Raw genomic sequence first — 24,186 nt, 5'->3', positions numbered from 1 at the left:
AGATCAGTTTCTGTGACATAAATATGTTTTTATTATATGTATAATATTATCTAGAATTGATAGATTCTTGCATCGAGTATATTGGTACAGAATATTAGTTACTAATTGGACTTTTATTATCAAAATAAATTTACTTTAATGATAATTAGTCTTGTCAATCAAATGACGATACTAATATTGTTTAAGGTACATATCATTTAAACAACACAATTGATATAAATATCTTTTATTGCAAAATATTAAAAAAATATAACTTGTTCAAGAAACATTAACGTTGGTAAGGAATACTAGTTGAATTAAAAATTAATATCCACCAGATTTGTGGCCATATCCACCTGAACCACCATGACTGCCGCCGGAACCACCGCGGCCGCTGCCTCCACTGCCACTTCCTGAGCCTCCTGAACCGTAGCTCCCTCCGCCTCCAGAACCACCTTGGCTTCCGCTTGACCCTCCTTGGCTTCCACTTGACCCTCCTTGGCTCCCGCTCGACCCTCCTTGGTTCCCGCTAGAACCACTAGATCCTCCATAGCCACCTTGGCTTCCTCCGGATCCGCCTTGACTACCACCGGATCCACTTGATCCTCCATAGCCACCTTGGCTTCCACCAGAGCCGCTTGAACCTCCTTGCGAACCACCAAATCCACTAGAACCTTCAGAACCACCAGAACTACCACCGGAACCACCGGAACTTGATCCACCAAGTCCGCCTTCAGAACCGCCAGAACCTCCTTTGCTTCCAGAACCACCACCGCTGCTTAAACCACCTTGGGAGCCAGATCCAGATCCTCCTCCAAGGCCAAGACCGCCGCCTGAGCCACGGCTCTTTCCAGCAGCACCAGAGTCACTAGAACTTCCAAGTGCTCCTGCCTTACTGCTGCCAAACGCTTTAGAGCTGCTACTACTACTATCCTTGTAACCATGAACTATGCTTGCTGCAAGAACAGCACATAATAGAATGGCCACCCCGTAACCCTGAAAAATAAATTCAATTATAATTTCAGTATATTTTGATTCTGTGTTTTTTGAAATATTTATTAAATAGTATATTTCATTATATACAAAACATGTTTTTAACAAAAATAAAAGCTTTAGATATATCTATCGTTTACCTTTAATAAAGTCATGGTTGTAGAAGACTGCAATGCAACTATAATATTCGTTGCAAAGAGCATGATCTTATATAGTTGTAGTAATATATTCTATGATGTAGCTCTGCATTCAATTATACTCTGAAATATTCTATGAATGTCTAATAAGTCCATAAATACCACCCTAGTTCTATGGAATAATTAGTGTTGAATTGCACATTACTTCTGTTTTGTATAATTTTTTATGCGTAACTGGAAATGTATCGATGTTTGATTGGTACTTACAAGCTACACGGGTTTATATCTTTATTTCCATAGTGACTAAAAGTTTGCTTATTGATTTATATGATACTTTATAATATATGCTAAAGGAAAACTATCTTTAAATTGCTTATTATTTAAACGGAGGCAAGTGGAGTTATGTAGGTCCATATATGCATACTTATTATTCAATAAATATGAATAACAATAAATGTTTGGTGTTACTGTTTCTTGTCTTGTTTATATAAGTAAGTCAGCTTCATTTTTTTATTTGAGAAACTTTATATCGGCCATTCTGGAATTAGAAGGATTTTATAAGAACGTGCTTTCACTTAGGTATAATATAATTATAAGTACCTATATACTTACTTGACAGGTACGTTCCACATACGAAGTGATTCATAGGAAATAATTATCATGTAAACCTGTTTGTGATTAATAATTGAGAAAATTATAATTTATTTATTTATTTAATTAGGCTCAACGAGCTATGGAACGGGCTATGCTCGGGGTTTCTTTGCGTGATTGAATCAGAAATGAGGAGATCCGCAAAAGAACTAAAGTCACCGACATAGCCCACCGTATTAGTAAGTTGAAGTGGCGCTGGGCTGGGCATTTAGCCCGCAGAACCGATGGCCGTTGGGGCAAAAAGGTTCTTGAGTGGCGACCATGTATAGGACGTCGCAGAGTGGGACGGCCTACAATGAGATGGACAGACGACCTGATCAAAGTGGCGGGGAACCGCTTGATTCAGGCCAATGGTGATCGGTCGTTTTGGAAATCTTTGGAGGAGGCCTATGTCCTGCAGTGGACGTCTTGAAAGGCTGGAATGATGATGATGATGATGATTTAATTAGGCAGTCCATATATTTCATTTTCGATTTCGATTTTCATAGATTTGTGCGATTCCTAAAACTCTAAAAAAAACTATTTTTATCTTTGAAATCCTTTCGCTATAATAAAAATGTTTTGACTTTGCAATAATGCTAAAATTGCATGGGATGTTATATATCACATCTCGTATGTAGAATGATGATGATAATATTCATCTTACATCTTTCGTAAACATACATGAAAAAAATACATAGGTACATACATGAAAGCTAGTTTATTATAATATAATATAAGTAAACACATTTTTATTATTATTATTTTGATTTGTATTCTGTTATTAATGCCAATAATTATGTGTTACATTTTTTTTGAGCAGTGGTGGCTCAGTGGTGAGACCTCGGACTTCGAATCGATAAGTCCGGGGTTCGAGACCGGGCGAGCGCGCAGGAAATAAATTGATTTTTCAATTTATCTGCGCATGTTGTAACAACACCACTGCTCGAACGGTGAAGGAAAACATCGTGAGGAAACCGACATGTCGAAGAATCAAAAAGTTCGACGACATGTGTCATCCGCCAACCCGCACTTGGCCAGCGTGGTGGATTATGGCCTGTACCCTCATAGGAGGCCTGTGTCCCAGCAGTGGGAACGTATATGGGCTGATGATGATGATGATGATGATGACATTTTTTTTATAAATTACAAGTATATTAGTAGTTAAATTGCATAAATTATAAGTAATTAAATGACGGTGTTTTAAAAAGAACGAAGTTAATGTTTATTTATAAGGCTATTTCTGAGTTATCGGGTCTTATAGGAAAACTCCTTAAACGATTATAAAGTATTTATCGTCAGTGACTTAATTGCAAACGTATAATTTAATTAACGGTTCTTCGTAAACAACGTCTTTTATAAAACATAGGTACCTACATGTTAACTACTCATAATATCTTATGATTTATAATCCTAATAGAAATATTTATTTTTATTACATACCCTTAAACATTCCTTTATTTTCCTGAAGTAATAAATTTCCAATTAACATACAATTACAGCTGTTTAAACATTTTGAAATTTCTTTTAAGAAATTAAGTTAGAAAAAAGACTATGTTACTCTATATAATTGCTTCAATTTTTTAAAAGCATACGTTTATTTGAAGCGTTTCCTCTCAATAAACATGATATTATGTTCTTCAAGCGTGGTACCTAATTGAAGAAGTATGGTAGTGTTGACGTGCCATGGCGAATTGAGGGAAAGCTAGTAAACACGAGATATTTTTTCCTTTGCTCACTGTTTTAACCTTAGTTATGTGAGCAATGAAACATTTTAGATGCGAAAGTGATTTTGTTGTTATAATAGTTGTTATAAACTCATTTTAATTTTTTATGTAGGTATGTAACTAGACTTCACTAGACTTAGAATCGTCAAAATACATTGAAATGATTACCTGAGCATTGAGTCTATAAAGTTGTAGAGTTATTATTTTACCCAACAATATCAGACTGATAAAATTTGATTACTTTATATTCACTACATAGTATAAAACAAAGTCGCTTTCCCTGTCCCTATGTCCCTATGTCCCTTTGTACGCTTAAATCTTTGAAACTACGCAACGGATTTTGATGCGGTTTTTTTTAATAGATAGAGTGATTCAAGAGGAAGGTTTATATGTATAATAAGATCCATTAAGTAGTGGAGAAGTACTGTTATTTTTGAGGTTTCTAATGTGATGTCGTAAAAAATTACATTTATTCCGCTTACATTGCAAACGCAGGCTGAACCCTACGAGTTTTATCAAAATAATGTACTAAGTATTATACACATTGAAAAGGTCTACAGAAAAGTCCGCGATGGTATATGTCTATCTCTTATGGATAACCCACAATAACTTTTTTATGTCATTTACTTTTTACGACAAATAATGGCTAATTTTCGAAGCGATTTTAACCAATACAGCATTAATCCTTAACCAATTAAATACCATGGATACATTGTTCATTTAATATAGATCTATATGGCCCTTTACACCGTATGATTTAAGTGAATATTTTCGAAGATATTACAGATTTAAAAATTGCAGGACGTAGCGTTTGCGGCCGCCCGGCTATGTATTTTATACCCGTGCGATGCCGGAGGCCGGAGCGGGCCGCTATATTTTTATACCTAAGTATACAACGTTCACAATTTTTCTGTAGTGTATTTAGTATCAGCATTGCACCCGTGCGAAGCCGGGGCGGGTCGCTAGTAATTAAATATAACGCAAGCAATGCGGTTATAATGACACCTAAAAATCCTAGAAAACAATGTATTGTTCGAAGCAATTATAGGTTTACATAAAGACGCAAGGGCGAAGATAATTTTCCACTGGTCAAGTGTGTTCCGCTCAGTAAAAGTGAATTCCTTACGTTTATTTTTATATACTCATATAAAATTGCAGCAAACATAAAAAGAAATGATAAAGAAAAGTGGTATATGGTTATAATTTTTACTTTGTACGTCATGGCGGCTCTTCCAATACTTAATGACCGTAAATAAAACGAATATAAGATTAATGTGACGTTTATTCATATTTCGTGGTGAGTTTAGGGAAAGTGAAAAGTAGGTACCTACTTTTTTTTGTACCACATATTTATAGCCTTTTAAATTCTTTGTGCCGAGCTTAAAATAAGATATGATAATATTATGATATCGTGTGTATCGTATCGGATTTTATTAATTTTATCATATAAATCTCAATCATTCCAACTACGGAACTCTTTATGGGTTTGAATGTACCTATCATTGATCATCATTTTTAGGTCTAATTTATTTAAAAACGAAATGCAAATTATCAAATTATATGCTAACTAGTGCTTGGTTTGAAATAATTGAAAAGATTACAAGAAAGAGAAACTGCGTATCTTGCGGTTCAATATTACAATCCGCATATACGGTTCAATATTAGTAAGTACTCTCTTCTCAAATAATCTCTTTACAAATAAATTTAACATTAACGTATACATTCATTACAATCATCTGTACTGTATCTCTATTCTATTGCTAGATTCGATCAGAACTTTAAACACATGTACAAAAATTTAAATTAAATTAATTTTCACAGGTAATAAGGTTTAACATCATAATACTTTATAAGTAGGTTAAATATTTTAAACATAATAATTATGTATCCTATGCTTTTAGAGAATTCTAAACATATTTCACCTGGTAATTCCCAACAGTGATAACTATAATTGAAAAATTTCCAGTGACTCTTTAAATAGTCGTCTTTAGTCCGGATATGAATCCATTTACCAGGCAAACGTCACGAGTGAAAGATAAGAAAATGTTATCCATACTGGTCTTGCTTGTTTTGTTATCCAAATGCAATTGTTCAGAAGAATATTATAGCAAAGAAATACAAAATGATAAAGATCTCTGGCGCTCTACAACTGACTCATATTGGGACAAGATTAAACCGACCAAATCGAAAGAGTCTGACGATAAGCTGTTCATTCATAATTATTATGGACGTCCATATTATACAGGATTATATACCCTACCATACTATATTTTTGGTGATTATTCAAATTACTATCATCGGCCTTATTATGGATACTCGGATATAAACTACTTTATGAAGAAACAAAATAAAGAGAAGACTTATGTTCCATCTTATAAACCATAGTGTGTTGGTTGTATTTTGTGTTAAAATATACATATTATATAATCGAAAGGAGAATATTTTATAAATGGTGTCTGTGTACTTTGGATATTCTGATGTTACTTTTCCTTAGCTATTTAAATCTTCTTCCCTTCTTGGTCTTGATCTAAGTGTCAATGCTTATGATAAAATATATTTTATTTTTGAAATGCTGCGTTTCAATAAATATTTAATACGTACTTAGGTACTGTTTTATATATTCATGGACAAGCTTCATGATGACTGTTATAAAATGACATGTTTTGAATACAATGAATCGCATTTTAGTATGTTTAAATATTTAAGTTTATGTTAAAATAATATCTTATCTTTAATGAAATGTTTTATCGACCTCAACATGTATCAGCATCAGCCTATCAAATAACAAATTAAACGAGGCGCATATTCCTTCTTCAGAATAATATCCAATATGTTGAATTTAGGATACTGATGAATATTTAAGCTGCTAATTAATAGAGACTAAGTTTCTGAGTCAATTGCTGTTTATACATTAGAAGAATTTTAAATAATAATAAAAAAATATAAGTCATAAGTTAAAATAAAATTTTATTCATATAAGGAAGCAAACGATTTGTAAAGCATCATTTTTTATTGTTTCTGCACATTATTTCACAAGAAAGTTGAAGCTTATGAAGCAGATTCTCCCTTCTTGAAATAGTTGGTCATGATGATGATTATGTAGCTGGGGTTCCTGGTGAACTTGGTGAAGATTTGGCTGAAGTTGTTAGAAATTTTATCACCACCTGATGAGCTGCTTCCAGAACTTGCCCCGTCAATAAGGCCTCTTTCCACTCTTGGTGCTCCTTGCGCCTGGATGATGCAGAAAAAATTCGATCACGAGACGGGACTCGAACCCGCATCCTTTTGCGCCATTCCGGGGCGGATGCTTGACCAACTCAGCCACTCGTGACCTGCCAGAGCAATCGAATTTATTCTATTCTTTCAGTTTTATGTGTCTGTAGGGACACACCGCGCGCCATCTATTGAGATGATTAACAACCATTTCAACTAACTAAACTAAACTAGTTCTAAATAGTTTCCCAATATTACAAACTAGAAACTCAAAATATTAATTAATCCTTGATTTGTTATTTCATTTCTAGCCTTTTATCATCATTTTTATTTTGCTCTATAATTCTGGATGTACCTACTATATCTATCATTCTAGATACTACCTAATACCGATAATTTTTTTATCTATTTAAAATGCCTTCAATATTCAATTTGAATTCGCTTTGAAATAAGTAGAAAAAAAGTATTTAACTATTTTATCATAGATATTTTAGGTACTTACAACAGTAGTATGAGCAGGTATATGACTAACATCCTGTGATTGTACGAGAAGTAAGTTAGAGAGTTTTAAATTAATATAAATTACTTTTGAAAAGGAAAAGTTACCGTGTCAGATCTTCTCTGTGATATTTTAAACATTAGTCTTCAGTATAACAGTACCTGGATGACCTTTTAGCACTGTGTTTTAGCTTTCGGTACTTAACGGAGAAAACGATATTTTCTAAAAATGACTTCTATTTAGATTTGTGGCCTCTCAAACACCATGCATACTAAATTAAAAACAAAATGTTGGAGTTCAGCTAAATAGGTTAATTTACCTGATCTGTGCATACTCTGACTTATTTAGGCATCACATATTAGTAGGTATTATTGTACAGAAAAACTGAAAATGAAAATGCGTTATATCCCGAACAATTCCGAACATAAAAGTTATTTTGAGAAAAATAATTCTGTCTGTATGTTGCGCTCAAACTACAAAATGGTCTCAAATAGAACTAACTTGGCATTCATTGGGTTCATAATTTCAAATAGGATAAATATGAAAGTAAAAATATGGACTGACTATAATTCTATAACTCTCAGTCCGCTTTTATTTATCCTTTTTTATTAAAAAAGAGAAACTTCAAAATATTCACGAGGATCCATTTCGTATTAGAGCAACCGACATCTCTCACTATACACGTAACACTCCTTATTCATAAAAAATATCAAGCAAACTCTTCGGGGTATTTTTAGGTCAAGTGGTCAAGTACTAAAATGTAGAAATTAGGACATATATACTGTGTCGAAACTACCTCCTCTGCCTCAAATAGTCTCAAGACAAAGACTTTCGTTTTATTGAAATGCATATTTTTAATACCACTAGCAAAAAATGACTAATGGAGGAATCGAGGCCTCGCATGACGTTAAGTTGCGATAAATTTCATTTTTTTCCCTCTGCACAGATTATCAAGTTGCATCATAGTAATTATTGTAGTCATTCAAATAAAAAATCAATCATGATCTGTACGTACATGCCACTGTAAATGGACAGAATCCATCTCTATTGGGGTCGGGACGGCCATAGACAAAAAAAGAAGAAGAAGAATTTCATTCTTTAAATCATATCTACGACTATAATACGTTATGTTAAGAACAACGTATCGAGTTTTGTATTTTCCACCCCTATCATTCATGGAGGAATTTATAAAAACCACGAAGTGCTATTTGCTTGTCTTTTATTAATAGGAGATACAAACTGGTAAAATATTTTTAAAATGAGATGGCAATTGAATTGTCTATCGGAAATACTTTAAACTTTCTACGAACTAAAAAAAAACACCCGTTTTTAAGAAAACCGTAACCGTATAAATAGTGATGAACGTATTAAATATTAATATTCAACAATAGTTTCGGTTAATACTGTTAAGATTTTATATAAACAAGTCTGATTGTCAAGAGATATACAAACAAATAGATTGTGTTAACTTTTAACTGTAGATGGAGTTCAGTATTTATAAGGAGTGAGCTGAAACGACCTGTTGCATTTTAATTTTGTTTAAATTAAAAGCATAGTTTTATTTTACTAAAACTTTTTAGACAGTATTAACACATAACGCTGAATTAATTTAAGATCTACTTAGAGCTAGATAAATAAAACAACATAATATTATCATCAAAACATTTATTTATGAATAAATTAAGACTTCTGAGCTTGTTGCTGGTTCATGTTCTTTACCATGTTGGCGAATATTGTGACGAAGTCATTAGGATTTTTAGGCATTGTACCAAACATCTGACTGATGTTGTTGATGAAAGAATCAGTACCAGAGGCTGCGTTAGCGTTGTTGGTTGTAGAGCCTCCAGCAGGCTTGTCTTCAGCTTGTCTGGACACTCGTATAGTTGATGCAAAGGTGGCTTGCATCACGCATAGACAGACAGCAAAGATGATAATGACCTAGGAAGAATATTATTCAGAGAAATTTACAAAAATTAATAATAATAAAAATCACTTCTTCTCAGGTATCAATCTTACAATTGAGATAATTTTGTTTAAAGAATAGAAAAATTCGGTCACGAGGCGGGATTCAAGCCCGTGTCTTTCGACTAGGCGAAAAATATTACGTACTCATTTATAAAGCATTTGAGCATGCCATGAAAATATAATAACGACATCTTACAACATAATTAATTGAACAGAAAGCGAATAATTTTGATAGAGTAACAAAATTAAATGCCTAAACTAGGTAAATAGCCTGAAATCCCTCATGATAAAAAAATAAGGAAAAAAAGTAAAAATATCTCTCACCTTAGAAACCATGTTGAAGAGAAATGTGTTTATTTTTTTTCGAAAAGGGACAGTTTATATACCTTAAACGAATCTTTGAAGATTGCAATTCGCATGTAAATAATGCATTTGCAATTTTACTTACATTGCACTTCCTTTGCAATACAATAAAATACATTGGAGCATGGTAGTTAGCAATTTCCTTTACCTATACCTAAGTATATAAGGTACCTTTATTTTTAACATTTAATCTTGCTGAAAGGTTTGTTGTTTTTTTTTAATTAGCTTACGATAAAAATGTTTTTTAATTTGTGTACAATCTACCTACTTCTATGAAATATCGAAATATAGCTTGCGCGTAATTCTAAAATAATATCTTTATAATCTGACTAAATTAAAATACATTATGTCTTTCCGATGCGTTTTCAAATTGCATTGCATTGATGTTTTTCAAACGTTGAATAAAACATGTTACTTGACGAGGTACTGAATTATTTTAAGAGTAAACTTGGCTAGCTTTTTGTTATTACTAGGGTTCAGCCCCAGCTTCACCCCTTGGTGTTTACGTTTTCTCTCCATAAGAACCATCCTCATCCTTCAAGGAATGTTATAAAAAAATAATTAACGAAATCGGTACAGCCGTTCTCGAGTTATGCGCTTACCACCATATTTTGCGCTTCATTTTTATATTATACTAGCGGTCCGCCCCGGCTTCGCCCGTGGTACATGTTTACGTTTTCTCTCTATAAGAACCATCCTCGTACTTCAAGGAATATAATAAAAAAAGAATTATCGAAATCGGTTCAGCCGTTCTCAAGTTATGCGCTTACCAACACATTTTGCGATTCATTTTTATATTATAGACTAGCGGTCCGCCCCGGCTTCGCCCGTGGTACATATTTACGTTTTCTCTACATAAGAACCATCCTCGTACTTCAAGGAATATAATAAAAAAAGAATTATCGAAATCGGTTCAGCCGTTCTCAAGTTATGCGCTTACCAACACATTTTGCGATTCATTTTTATATATAAGAGAAGATAGAAGAAGATATAATACAGGTAATATTATAATTAAAAACAAGTTAAGCAAAATCAATATTTTTAATAATTAATAAAAAAAAATATTTTTAGAGTTCATATTGTACAATTAAACATGATAATAAAGTCAGGTGTTTGGTTTTTAATGTATTTATTTAGGCATGAAATTTCTAAGCTTATGAAGCAGATACAGAATCATCTCCTTTCTTGATGAAGTTGCTTATGACGATGATAAAGTCGCTGGGGTTCTTGCTGAACTTGGTGAAGAATTGGTTGAAGTTGTTCATGATATTGTCACCGCTGCCTGAACCTCCTGAAGTGGCTGATGCAGCGCCAGCACCACGAACGTGTCTTCCTTGCACCTGGATGAGGCAGGCGACCAGGACTAGAGCAAGAACGATGACCTGGAAGGATTCAAATTTTTGAAATGGGGTAGAGAGAGAATGTAATAGATTACGATAAAGTAAAATGACTAATAATTAAAAAGAGCGTGTGTACCGTGCACACGTGTCAGAGGTGAAACTTCTTTGGCAAGATTCAAAGATACAAAAATCGTCGCTTTGCTCCATGACGTGACGATATTGCTCTCAACGTGTCTGAAAAAGTTTCACTTCAAAAGACAAACTTGTTAAATCTTATAAAAAGATTATAAGAATGATTTCAAATATACCTTTGTAGAAACCATTTTGTTTGAAGTTATCAGAACTGATGATGAAAATTCCACCTGTTTAGACTATTTATAGGTAAAAGTTTTATAGCTAGACTTTATGACTCGGGAATTTTACATGTCAAACAAATAAACTTTTTTATTAGTACTTATCTTGTAATAAAAACAACAGTATGTGATTATCTAACAATTATACACTAATTTACCTGAATTACCACTGTTTTACTCAGGCTGTGCAAAAGATAGATTTATCTGTTTTATATAAGGTTTTACGTAATTAATAGAACGAACATCTTGACATCCTCTATCTTTCGGGGCTAGAATTAAGTAATTAAAGACGATTCAATGAATTTTAAATGCGTTTTATTCATTATTTTACTTATCATGACGTATCGAACACTTTATAGAGGGGTTACGAGTGGAGTTCGCAATTAATAACTAAGCTTTTATGACTATTATAATATAAAACTTCTGTTTTGTTCGCAAATTCGAAATATCGGCATATTTGAACATGTAAGAATGTGGAAATAACAAAATATATTTTTGTGCATTTTTCAAAATTTCATAGCTGCTCCATCTCTATGGTTGTAGAGTGATGTTATTCAGACTGTAGTCTATAGCTTTCCTTAATATTTGGACAATCCCAATTAATAAGTTTTCAGTTTCTTGAGATTAGTGCGAACCAATATAAAAGTTGATATGATAAAAAATATAGTCCAAAGCATAAAACTTATTGAGAAAAAGTATTTAGTTTTGTTAGCGATAGTAAAACTTTAGACTGATAAGAAAACTAATTACTTTTAGAATAGTCTAATCTTTAACTCATCGGAAGTGTTTAGTACTAGACATAAAAGCTATGATAAAGTTTTTGTAGACTATATATATGTACTGTTGAATGTGTAACATTTAGTTTCTTGAAAACAGCAATCTATCCACAATGGTTTCCAAGGTAATATTTTAAATATGATTTAATTTTATCGATCTATTTCTATGTAGTATGTAAATATTATCAAGCAATGCTGCTATAGATTTTATGTAGGCAACTTAAATGAGTAAAGTTGGCTAAGTATTAAAAACGATTTTTGTTCGATAGATTTACGGTATATATTATAAAATTTCGAGTCTCAACAACAGGCTTAAACTAAATATACTGAAAGGGTTTTGGTTGATATAGTCTACAAACTGCAATCAGTGAACTGTTATTTCTAGAATAAAATTAGTGCGAGCTTATGTTATACTGATATTAATTTAAATTTTTGTTATGTAGATTATCATGACAATCGTCTTCGCCGCCTGCATGGTTCATGTCCTCAGCATGCCGGTCGAGGAGGAAGGTATGGATACACCAATCGTGCTCATCAATTTTGATCCAGAAGACGCCGGCACAGATAATATTCCAAATATTGGAAATATTCCCAAAAAACCGGAAGATCTCTTGATAATATTTACTAACTTATACAACAAGATGAAGCCCTCGAAGCCTTAATTTTGAATAGTTAAATAATAAATGTGTCATTACTGAAAATACCTGTGGTTTTTATTTACAAATATAAATGTTTTGTTGTGAATTTTGGCTTGGTGGCTTAAACTATAAGGACACAAAATGATAACCATTGTTAAATTCATGTATGTTCCAAACTATTTACATTTGCAAAACTTTTATATTTTAATTTAATTTTGATTTAATTTTAACCCACAATTACTGAGTGTAAAGAAATAACAATTCATAATTTCATTTAGATATTTAATCAACATATTGTTACCATAAAACATATTTATACAATTAAAAAATCAAATGAAATTTAATTTGAAAAAAAGCTAATTTTCTTGAATTATTACAATATATCAGTAATAAATCAACTCCTCCTAGGAGGTTTTACATCAATATCTGCGATAATTTGTCCAATATTGTTGACTGCAGAATCGGTTGCGGAAACAGCATTAGATGAAGTATTAGGACCAAGGTTACTCGAATCTCCCGGCTCGTTATTGTTTGATTGAGATCCATTAGGGTAATTTCCTCCACTGGTATTTCTTTTAGATCTTATAGCTATCCCCGCATATGCAATTGAGATGCAACAGATGAGAACGAACAATCGGGTCACCTAGAAATAATAAAAATGATAGTTACCTACACCTGAGTTATCAATACCATAATATTATAAAGCTGAAGAGTTTGTTTGTTTGTTTGTTTGAACGCGCTAATCTCAGGAACTACTGGTCCGATTTGAAAAATTATTTCGGTGTTAGATAGCCCATTTATCGAGGAAGGCTATAAGCTATATATCATCACGCTAAGACCAATAGGAGCGGAGCACTGCGGGTAAAACCACGGAGCAAAGCTAGTCTAGAATAATAAAATATGTAAAATTACACTTATACCAATAAAAATATAATGTAGTGGCTATTTATCTCACTAGGACTTATTGGCAGAAACATGAAAGCAACTGTAAAGCCAAAATTGCCAGTAGGTATACGTTTAACTTAGACATGGGAATTGAAGAGTTAAGTAGAGACAATTTTAACACTAAAAAACTATTGCAAAATACTTCATAATTATATCAAATACCTATCAAGAATTTACCAAAAGAAAATAAATAAAAATGAAAATTAATAAGACTCACGTTGGGTGACATTTTGAAAGTGATATTAGGGTATCCGTATCACAAGAAGAGAATACTTAGGTAATTGAAATGAAAGACATCTTTAGGCTTTATATAGCTTGCAAGAATTATCATTAATAATAAATAAACTGAACTGTATATAATATGCAATATACTTTATTTGATAAATAGATAAATATACCTGTATGTGATATTTTATCACTTGCAGTTGCTGTATACGTTAACAGAAAAATTTGTGTGTTAATTATTTATTCATTTTTTATTCTCTATAATGTTAAACAGTTTGATTTGCACATATTTTAAGTAGATAGGTTACTCTATATGTACAATCTAGGCTCAGGCTCTTGTCTGTTATCAATTCCATTTGCCGTAAAAATAATAAATCTATTAAATGAAAAACAATATACTTAAATTCGAATTTATTATGATGCATAAAATAACAAAATAACATGGAGTCGACTTGTGGCATGACAATAACGGCTTAGGACACATTCAATTGCTGGGGTACATTTTTAAACAAATTAGAAAATGCCGACATAAATTCCGTGGGATTGGTAGGCATGGTTCCAAAGATTTGGCCGATGTTGCTCATGAATGAATCGGATCCAGCGACCGCGTTGGTTGACTGTCCGCCATTATCCCCAGTTGATTCTTCGTCTCTGCGAAGACGGCCGCAGCTCGCACTGCCAATCTGTGCTACGATCAAAGTAGCTACGGTGATGAGAATGACCTGGAATATTAACGTTTAGATTTCATTATAAGTATAAATTATTACCTTATAAGTTATTAGCCTATACGTTAGTAACTAATATCATGTAATATTAAGTACGTGTGGTAGTCTGCAGTTAATAGTTGAATGTCTATTTGCGAAGCTATTCACAATACGTATTACCGATTATATTTTTAACTTTTTAATTTTGTATTAATCGCAACATAAGATATGTATTGAAAAACACTTCTAAGAACTAGTTGGGAACAGTGTCCATTTTTTACGTTTAGTTGTCAGCACAAATAGATTCAAAGGATAATAATTTAAATGCAAGACCTTGCTCTATTTTGCCTTAATAGGAAAATGTACGTTTGATAGCGTTGTTTACAAGCGTGTTTACAAAGTATTTTTTACCTATTCCTTTGTAGGTACAAAGGAATAGGTACGGTACCACGTAGGTACGTGGTCTAGCTCTATATTATTTGAACTAGAAATGCGCGAAAAAAATGTTTTTACTAAGGTTTTTACTTAGTGTGTTACTTACCTTGGTAGACATTGCTGATTTTCTGTTAGTACTGAGGAGTATGGTGGGTACTATAATATATACGGATTGCATATCTCATTTACAATAAACAGAACATTAGTAGAGCATATAAAGGAAAATAAAATTATTTAAAAATACCACTGAATGTGAGTATACAAAGTTATCAAGTCAATTAATTGACAAGATATCCTGTTTATTTTGGTGTCATTTGAATTTTTATCAATAAAGTCACTACATTAACAAGAAGGTTCAATAAAATTATAAGAATGATTCGTTTTTTTTTTACTTTTAAATCAGATCGTTACCAATTTATGATAACAATTTATCTATGAAAATAATTTAAATAAGGAGTGCAAAATGGTATAAGATCAATAAAAACAACGATACTCATAATCTATAGGTATTTTCATGGTTATTGTGTTTCGACCACAAAACAAACCACTAGATATAACTGTATATAGTACAGTCTACTAAACTATAATAACTTCTCTGTATCTACTTTTATTATTACGCTATCTTTGATTTTTATAATTACATAGTTTAAATTTTAGACCAAACTCAAAATCATTATAAAAGACGTAAGTATTGAAAACAAACGTAAAATTATGTAAGGAATAAAATGAGTTTTATTTCCTAATCAAAATTTGTATAATTCACCGTGTGATTGAAACAGCCATGATTTCATTTTACTGTTCAGAGATAGTGGTTTTAGAGGAGGTATGAAGAAACTTCTCGTGATTGTTTTATTATTGGCAAGTAATACATAATTTTTTAACTTATCTTGATAGACTTTATTTACACATACATTATCGTTTCACGTAAATAAAATAAAGACTCACTCTACTTTATTTTTAATAAATACCCTCCGTAAAATATAGTAGATATAGAGTCTAGACTTTTAACAAATATCGTAAAAATATGTAATCAGATCGACCCTCATCTTTACTAGATCTTATCATTATCTTCACCATCATTCATGTTTACCTACTGAAGAGTTCTGAAAAATGTATGAAATTTTTTTAGGCAATAATGTCTGATGTTATAAACAGTAGAAAAGTGACGTCAAAGCCGAACAAAATATCAGTTACGAAGAAGAAACCCACCAAAATACAAGTGAATATCCCTGTAAACCAATTAAACAAAATATGGAAAGATATAAAGAATTTTTTTGGCAAAACCTTTGGATGAATATATTTGAACTTCAAACAAGCTTCAAACATTGATCATATAAATAGCACGTTTTTATTTATTAATAAAGAATGTTTTTTATTGCTTATAATACCTGAACGATTTTCAATTATCTAATATTCCAACCACTATATAAAACTATAAGAGAATTGTTGAGAATTACATACCTAGATGTTACGCTTAAAAATAATAATTTGGTATTATTGTAATCTTTTATTTCAGAACTTCTCAATTATCATAGAAGATTGTTTTTTTTTATGATAATATAATAGTATTACATCATATTATGGTGTAGGTAATACTATTTTCCGCCTCCACAAGCTTATACTACGCTATTCACAAAAGTATAATAATACTTTCTTAAATAACTTTTCCATCGAATGCAGATCGTTATTCAATTTGTTGATTACCTACTTTTTTATTGTTATCATTGTTGAAGCAGTCTCATAAGTGTCACCTCCGGTAGGTACAGATTATTCAATTTAAAATTCCTGGGGATGGGACATCTAGAAATTCTTATAAGGAAAATGTTATTTATGATTTCAGGGATATCTTCTTATGGTTTATAAATATTACATTTAGACTTGCTACAATTTATGTAGGTGATATTTGTATTTTACTAATGACATGATATAATGTAGATAGAAATGTTACTGGAGAATATCTTCTTTTAATCTCAATCTTTCCTCACTCATTACAAAAAATACCTTGTGCTGTCAGAGGTGCTTTAACCAGAAAAATGTTAGTTTATATTAAAATGTTATATATTATCAAATAAATATCTACAAAGTCCAGTAAAATGACGACGATTAATAGAACAATCGAGTTTATATAGAACTATTGCTACTATGTACATAGTTACTGTTTGTAATTCAATACATATTAGTTTCGCCTTCTGTGCTAAGCGCGGCTTGTTGAATGAAACGTGAATAAGGTAATCGATATTGATGGAAATTATATTGTGAATGATAAATACACTAGGTTATAATATGTAAAGTATTATTCTTATTTACCTAGAGCAGTACATGCCTTCGATAACATCTTAAAATCATCGGTTTAGAAACTAAAAAACTTATTTGATATTTAAACCCGAAAAAAAGCAGTGAAGGCAAATATTGTTATGTAACCATCATCTCATGTCTCAAAATATAAAGTTCAAAGGCAAATATGAAGCACTTAGCCAGCATATTTTTTTCTTTCAAGTGGGGAAATCTGGCCTAAGAGGAATTCGACATAACCCACGGCTCCTTCCCCGGGAGCCGTGGGTTATGTCGAATTCCTACCGACTAAAACCAACGCGCTGCTTTAGACGGGATGCGGGAACACTATTGCAATCTTCCACTTGGCCAGCATATGCTTATGGGCTGATGATGACTTATTATCAAACAAAATATTATAATTATCTATTTTCGAATGTTATAAAAGAATAAATGACGAGCTTGAGTTTGACAAGGAACCAGTTACTATTACTACAAACATATTGGACAAAGAATAGTGAAATTCACATTTATAACCGGTTCCTAATCTAGCTTTGTGAACTATAGGCCTTCATGTCTTAGGTAACCAGTCTAGGTGAACCCGTTATTAGAACATTATATCGCATTACGTTGATTTATCAGCACGACCGCTTCAAGAATAGTACTTAGGTATTCTCCTGTGATCCTGAAAACGATGCCTTGGAGCTTTTTAAACGTCATGTTACCTACTTAATAAAATTATTCTTTTAAATAAAATCCTATCTAGACTATAGACGGATAAAAAAATCTTTATGCCAATAGATGAACTGCCACAAACAAAATATGTAAGAGATATCGAAGCGATAACTTAGAAATCTCGTAAACACAACGTATACATGGTACATTTTAAGATTTGGGGCTAAGCTGTTTTAGTATCCGTAAAATAATTAAATTATCATTCTGACCGAAATTCTTGTTCGTATTTTTGTTTACTTGCATTGCTCAGTATTTTTCCATTTATATGTTTATAAAAATCGTAAAAAAATTCCAAAGATATAATGTTTCATTTCGCACATCCCTTGACCTCATGATATTTGGTTGATACAATGATTACAACCACACACGTGCGTAGCCAAAGTAAATTTAAACCCTCCTGTTCATTCTTAACCCAGTGGGAGTCAGATCTCTGCATAGTAAACATCCTTTGTAATACATACTACATTTCTGAACATCAAAACATTTCTCCAGCAACATGAATTCGCAAGTCGCAATCTTCCTATGCCTTGTAAGTAACATTTTATGTAAATATAGACAATTTTGGTTTCGGTGTTAAATAGAATTGACGTTATATATTTTAGTGTATGCGTTTATATGTAGGTGTGTGTGTCCCCGATACTGTATTTCCCAATTCTACTATTTCTCAATGTGTACCTAGCTTGCAAATGACCAAGAAATAATATAGAAGGCAAAGCTACAAGATGTAAAAAGTAAAACAAAACGATTTTACAAATACATACCATCGTATTAAACTTTACTGTAGTGAGTGTTTCTTAATCTATATACATACTTACATACATCTTATATGTATAATAAAATCTAAGGAAAGTCAAAACTGTGCATTGAATATTTTTTGAAAAGAATACTTGGTATGTGATCCACAATCGATGTCGAATCCAAAAATATAGTTTTTAGAATCTTTGTCAGCTTATCTGTATGTCTGGTTGTCTGTATGTATGTTAGGGCTAATCTGAAAAAGTACTGCATGGATTTACTTCAAATTTGGCACAGAGATAGCTTGAGACCTGAGGAAGGACAAAGAATAGGTTTTATCCCGGAAATACCACGGGAACGGGAACTATGCGGGTTTTTCTTTGACTACGCGGGCGAAGCGAAGTAAAATAATTGATGTGCTGCACTGTAAGGTATAAATTGTTATTTAGGTGAATATGGTATAGTTTTTGTACGTGTGCATTCTGTCTATGTGTTTAAGAATTATTCAAACATCTTAGTTAATATTTTGTATAGTCGGTAAAAAGATAGAGAAATAAAAGTCTGTAAATATATATTATTATAAGTATTATACATCATTATTGCGTATACTTTTTACCCACCTCCTTTTTCTATTTTGTTATGAAACCTTCAGTTGGTTGCCTGGAAGAAATCACTTATAAGTGATAAGGCCGCCATCTGTGCTGTGTCTTCTTTTAGCATAAGTCTTCTTTTTGTATTTTTTTGTTTGCAGTACAAATATAGAGAAAGAAAGGTCGGTAAAAATAACCTTTGAGTAGGTTTTTTAGTTTGATTTTTTACGTTTTAATAGTAATTTAATAGTAACTTAACACGAAATAAATAACAATACCCACAGTTATTTACCTATAGGAATAGACCATGCTAAACAAATATCCTATATATTATAACATGTAACATTTTCCCCGCAGTTTGAATCAAATAAGTAGGTATGTTACTTGTTTCTTTCATTGAATATTTTTTTATTCGACTTTGCATCATTGTTTGCTTTCAGATCATCGCATTTGCGTCAGCTCTGCCCTCAGAGCAAGAACATCGTGTTAAACGTGATGTAATGGATGGCGTGAAGAACGCCTGGGACGGAGCGGTCCAGAGCGCTGGCGAAGCCAGTGATGCTGTCGTCAACGCCGTCAAACCCACTGAGAAGAGCGTAATCGACAAAGTAGCTGACGGAGTTAAAGACTTGGGTCAATAATGTCCGTTTAATAAACCTTGCAGACAAGCGACTATATTCAATTGTCTTTAAATTTTTGTCTTGTGTTATAATATTGTATAATAGCGAGATATAAATTTATGTATAAAATCTATGTTATTTACTTGTAAAATTTTAAAACAGTAAATCAAAATAAAATTATGTATATGAGATAATAAGAAATTTTTGTGCTAAGCTCTTCCTTGAAATTTGACCTTTTGACATTTCTCTAGACCGTTATTTCTATTTTTATCTGTGATTTTTATACATTTAAATATTGAATGCCATTGGGAATTTGGGAGTGTGATGGAAAATAAAATAATATATTATTACAATGCATTACCCCATTTAATGGAAAAAATCTTAATATACATCGGAATAACAAAGTGAGATATAAGGTAAACACGAATGTAAACCTTGCTTATGGTAATTCAACAAAACTGGTTACACAACAAACAGTCACAGTCACAGTTAAGATTAATCGAAGAAATAAAACAAACTATTGTACGGTGGACAATGAGAACTGCGGTAGCTATACTTTACCCGCTTCTCATTAGTCATTATATTTCATAACAATGCAAAGAAATAAGTCAGCTTGATTTGCAATATTTTTTCCTAAGAAACGTTAGTACTACCACAGACTCTATTAGCACAGACTAATAATAATATACTACGTATACAAGTACTACGTTACACTGATTACAATCATTGTAAACACGTAACTGATTAGGTAATTTTTAAATTAAGTCTAGAGACAATGGGTGTATTGCGTGTGCACAAAATTATTGACAGTTTCTGTTAGTAAAGTAGAATAGTTCCACTGGCTTTGCTTCATACTCATGGTTTTTACAAAAAGTGCGTAGTTAAAGAAAAACCCGCATAGTTCCCGTTCCCGTGGGATTTCCGGGTTTGCGCCATTTTCCCGGGATAAAAGTAGCATATTTCCTTTCTCGGGTATCAAAATATCTCCATACAAAATTTCATGAAAATTAGTTCAGTAGTTTAGGCGTGATTGAGTAACAGACAGACAGCCATGGATTGTCCGTATTTGACAGTTTACAGGTGACATTTTAATAAATACTTGGACGGATAAATTTTAACCAAGGATTGAAAAATCGGCGCTTTTAAATTATTATGCTAGCGGAATTGCTCAGTATGTTTCCATTTATATGTTTACAAAATCGTAAAAAAAATTCCAAAGATATAGTTATATAATGTTTCATTTTGCACATCCCTTGACCTGATGATATTTGGTTGATACAATGATTACAACCACACACGTGCGTAGCCAAAGTAAATTTAAACCTTCCTGTTCATTCTTAACCCAGTGGGAGTCAGATCTCTGCATAGTAAACATCCTTTGTATTACATTCTACATTTCTGAACATCAAAACATTTATCCAGCAACATGAATTCGCAAGTCGCAATCTTCCTATGCCTTGTAAGTACCATTTTATGTAAATATAGACAATTTTGGTTTCGGTTTTAAAAAGAATTGACGTTATATATTATTTTAGTGTATGCGTTTATATGTAGGTATGTGTGACCCGATATTACGTATTTCCCATAATTCTACTATTTCTCAATGTGTAGCTTGCAGCTGACCGAGAAATAATATCAAAGGCAAAGCTACAATATGTAAAAAGTAAGATAAAAACGATGTTACCACTTACCAATACATATAATTGCATTACAATATACTATTGTGAGTGTTTCTTAATTAATAATGTGCGGGCAGGTATGTGCCCGCAGGTGTAATTGATAATAACGTGCCGAAGTCGGTACTTAATTTATCCGTTTTCCGATAGATAAGTCGGAAGTTCGTAGAAATTATCTTTATTGAAATATGTCTATTTATTATATTATAATTATATATATTATTAGATGTGATCTAAATTATGTAAAATAATTGATGCCCTCCACTCTGTAAGGTGACTTAAATTGTTATATAGGTGAATATGGTATAGTTTTTGTACGTGTGTATTCTGTCTATGTGTAAATAATAATCCTCTTAGTTAATATTTTGTATAGTCGGTAAAAAGATAGGACGGTAAAAATAACTTTGAGTAAGTAGGTTTCTTAGTTTTGATTTTTTTACCTTTTAACCGAGTACTATTTTACTTTTTACTTTGTTAACACGAAATAAATAAACACTACCCACAGTTATTTATAGGAAAAGACTATGCTAAACAAATATCCGATCCTACTAATATTATAAATGGGAAAGTTTGTGAGGATGGATGTAGGTATGTGTGTGTGTATGTTTGTTACTCTTTCACGCAAATACTACTGAACCGATTACAATGAAATGTAGCACACATATAGAGGGTAAATTGGATAAGTTTTATCCTGGAAATCCCACGGGAACGGGATCTATGCGGATTTTTTTTTAAAACACGGGCGAAGTCGCGGGCGGATAGCTAGTCCTTTGTAATGACATATAACATTTTACCCGCAGTTTGAATCAAATATACCAAAATACCTAACTATACTAAAAATACCTTGCATCTTTATATTTGCTTTCAGATCATTGCATTTGCGTCAGCTCTACCGTCAGAGCAAGAACATCGTGTCAAACGTGATGTAATGGATAGTGTGAAGAACGCCTGGGACGGAGCGGTCCAGTCCGCTGGCGAAGCCAGTGATGCTGTCGTCAACGTCTTCAAACCCACTGAGAAGAGCGTAATCGACAAAGTAGCTGACGGAATTAAAGACTTGGGTCAATAATGTCCGTTTAATTAACCTTGCAGACAAGCGACTATATTCAATTGTCTTTAAATTTTTGGCATGTGTTCCTAATGGCGAGATATAAATTTATGTATAAAATCTATATTATTTACTTGTAACATTTTAAAACAGTAAATCAAAATAAAATTATGTATATGAGATAATAAGGAATTTTTGTGCTGAGCTCTTCCTTGAAATTTGACCTTTTGACATTTCTCTAGAACGTTATTTCTATTTTTATACAGTTAAATATTTAATGCCATTGGAAGTGTAATGGAAAATAAAATAATATATTTTTAAAATGCATTACGTCATTTAATGGAAAAAATACATCGGAATAACAAAGTGAGATATAAGGTAAATACGACAACAATGTAAACCTTGCTTATTGTTATTTAACAATACTGGATAAACAACAAATAAAACAGCTTCAAACGTCACTGTGGTACGGAACGTCTGGGTCGAGATCGAATTCAACGCATTTACGACTCTCAGTTCCAGGAGAGTTCTCGTTTAATATATCAATCAGTTTATCAGTTTTTGGTTCGATTTTCGACAACGGTCCTTCAGGGTAATCCGGTCTTTTTTGATAAGTATAGTCCTCTTTATGTCTTTTCCGAGGCAGAATAAATATTCCCGCCGTGACCTCTTTAGTCTTGGTTTCTTGTTCCTGCTCTTGCGCTATTTCTATATTTTTCTGCCTTATATCCGATATGTCGTATTGGAAACGTTCAGACTTATGTCTCTCTTTACAGAACATGCAATACGCAATAAATATTATCACGATAATGGCCTGAAAATAATGTCAATGTTAATGGTGTCGTTGGATTATAATTTATGGCGTACTAGAAATGACTCACCAGAACCAAGGCGGTTATGAAGCCTGCGAGGAAAGTGGACATTTTTATTTAGCGTTTAGTAGAACACGAGTGTTGCATACGAGAATGAAACAGCTGCTGGCGAGCGCTGTGCCATCGTTGGACTCAATTAAAGCCAGTTGTAACTCTTTTAGTGTGTTACGTCATTGGATTGATTGAGGTCTCATCGGTACAATGGGACTTAATTGAATTTATTGCTGATTTACTGATAATGTAGTTTTTATAAAACGGCAATACAGTCACAGTTAAGATAAAACGTAGAAATAAAATACGCTATCGCACGGTGCACAATGAGAACTGCGGTAACTAATCGACACTTTTCCCGCTCGACTCCTCATTAGTCATTATATTTCATAACAATGCAAAGAAACAAGTCAGCTTGATTTGCGATATTTCTTCCTCAGAAACCAAAGTACTACGTAGTAAATAAATACGTATTACCTACACTGATCACAATCATTGCAAACACGTCTGTGTTGTGTGTGTTGTATAATAATAAATACACTTTTTTCAGCACCAAGTAAATACCTACGTATAAAAAAGAAACAGACAATATCATGAAAGCCAAAAAGGCGGCGTTATCGCTACTAAGCGATTTCTACCAGGCATTGTATTGTGTGTTTGTTGTTTAAATGGACAAAATTATACCTAGCCAGCTTCTGTTAGTAAAGTAGCTGGTGGAACTATTCC

At 32.5% G+C, this 24,186-nt stretch overlaps 3 protein-coding genes and 4 long non-coding RNA genes across 7 annotated transcripts; 3 read left to right on the top strand and 4 right to left on the bottom strand.

Moving 5' to 3' along the window:
* Positions 1–222: 222 nt before the first annotated feature.
* Positions 223–1,236, bottom strand: LOC149901841 (uncharacterized). Its single transcript, XM_090111219.1, has 2 exons — positions 1,113–1,236; positions 223–975 (listed from the first exon to the last, which is right to left on the bottom strand). Exons 1-2 carry the CDS (start codon positions 1,173–1,175, stop codon positions 304–306), a joined length of 735 nt encoding a protein of 244 aa, XP_089967345.1. The 5' UTR covers positions 1,176–1,236; the 3' UTR covers positions 223–303.
* Positions 1,237–10,528: 9,292 nt separating this feature from the next.
* On the bottom strand, positions 10,529–11,184 carry LOC149901840 (uncharacterized). Its single transcript, XR_016457591.1, has 2 exons — positions 11,155–11,184; positions 10,529–10,888 (listed from the first exon to the last, which is right to left on the bottom strand). It is a non-coding gene; the product is annotated as an uncharacterized LOC149901840 (long non-coding RNA).
* Positions 11,185–12,070: 886 nt separating this feature from the next.
* On the top strand, positions 12,071–12,676 carry LOC149901839 (uncharacterized). The gene is made up of 2 exons (XR_016457589.1): positions 12,071–12,100; positions 12,419–12,676. It is a non-coding gene; the product is annotated as an uncharacterized LOC149901839 (long non-coding RNA).
* Positions 12,677–14,203: 1,527 nt separating this feature from the next.
* Positions 14,204–15,169, bottom strand: LOC149901838 (uncharacterized). Its single transcript, XM_090110673.1, has 2 exons — positions 15,029–15,169; positions 14,204–14,505 (listed from the first exon to the last, which is right to left on the bottom strand). Exons 1-2 carry the CDS (start codon positions 15,098–15,100, stop codon positions 14,257–14,259), a joined length of 321 nt encoding a protein of 106 aa, XP_089966799.1. The 5' UTR covers positions 15,101–15,169; the 3' UTR covers positions 14,204–14,256.
* Positions 15,170–18,312: 3,143 nt separating this feature from the next.
* Positions 18,313–20,080, top strand: LOC149901837 (uncharacterized). Its single transcript, XR_016457623.1, has 2 exons — positions 18,313–18,457; positions 19,694–20,080. It is a non-coding gene; the product is annotated as an uncharacterized LOC149901837 (long non-coding RNA).
* A 1,116-nt stretch (positions 20,081–21,196) lies between these two features.
* On the top strand, positions 21,197–22,785 carry LOC149901836 (uncharacterized). Its single transcript, XR_016457624.1, has 2 exons — positions 21,197–21,332; positions 22,418–22,785. It is a non-coding gene; the product is annotated as an uncharacterized LOC149901836 (long non-coding RNA).
* Positions 22,786–22,917: 132 nt separating this feature from the next.
* On the bottom strand, positions 22,918–23,821 carry LOC149901835 (uncharacterized). The gene is made up of 2 exons (XM_090111058.1): positions 23,479–23,821; positions 22,918–23,411 (listed from the first exon to the last, which is right to left on the bottom strand). Exons 1-2 carry the CDS (start codon positions 23,518–23,520, stop codon positions 23,049–23,051), a joined length of 405 nt encoding a protein of 134 aa, XP_089967184.1. The 5' UTR covers positions 23,521–23,821; the 3' UTR covers positions 22,918–23,048.
* Positions 23,822–24,186: the final 365 nt, after the last annotated feature.

Source organism: Colias eurytheme, chromosome 16 (genome assembly GCF_061535395.1).
Source record: "Colias eurytheme isolate Ceu_HAF_F1 chromosome 16, ilColEury1 Martin Lab GWU primary, whole genome shotgun sequence".
NCBI classification, from domain to species: Eukaryota; Metazoa; Arthropoda; class Insecta; order Lepidoptera; family Pieridae; genus Colias; species Colias eurytheme.
This window is presented reverse-complemented; position numbering and strand designations above follow the sequence as displayed.

Coding starts and splice junctions, on each gene's coding strand:
- LOC149901838 (XM_090110673.1), bottom strand. CDS start 15,100: ATGCAATCCGTATATATTATAGTACCCACCATACTCCTCAGTACTAAC. Junction 14,506..15,028: donor AATCAGCAATGTCTACCAAG/GTAAGTAACACA, acceptor TTAATATTCCAG/GTCATTCTCATCACCGTAGC.
- LOC149901835 (XM_090111058.1), bottom strand. CDS start 23,520: ATGTCCACTTTCCTCGCAGGCTTCATAACCGCCTTGGTTCTG. Junction 23,412..23,478: donor TCATAACCGCCTTGGTTCTG/GTGAGTCATTTC, acceptor CATTATTTTCAG/GCCATTATCGTGATAATATT.
- LOC149901841 (XM_090111219.1), bottom strand. CDS start 1,175: ATGCTCTTTGCAACGAATATTATAGTTGCATTGCAGTCTTCTACAACC. Junction 976..1,112: donor CAACCATGACTTTATTAAAG/GTAAACGATAGA, acceptor TTTATTTTTCAG/GGTTACGGGGTGGCCATTCT.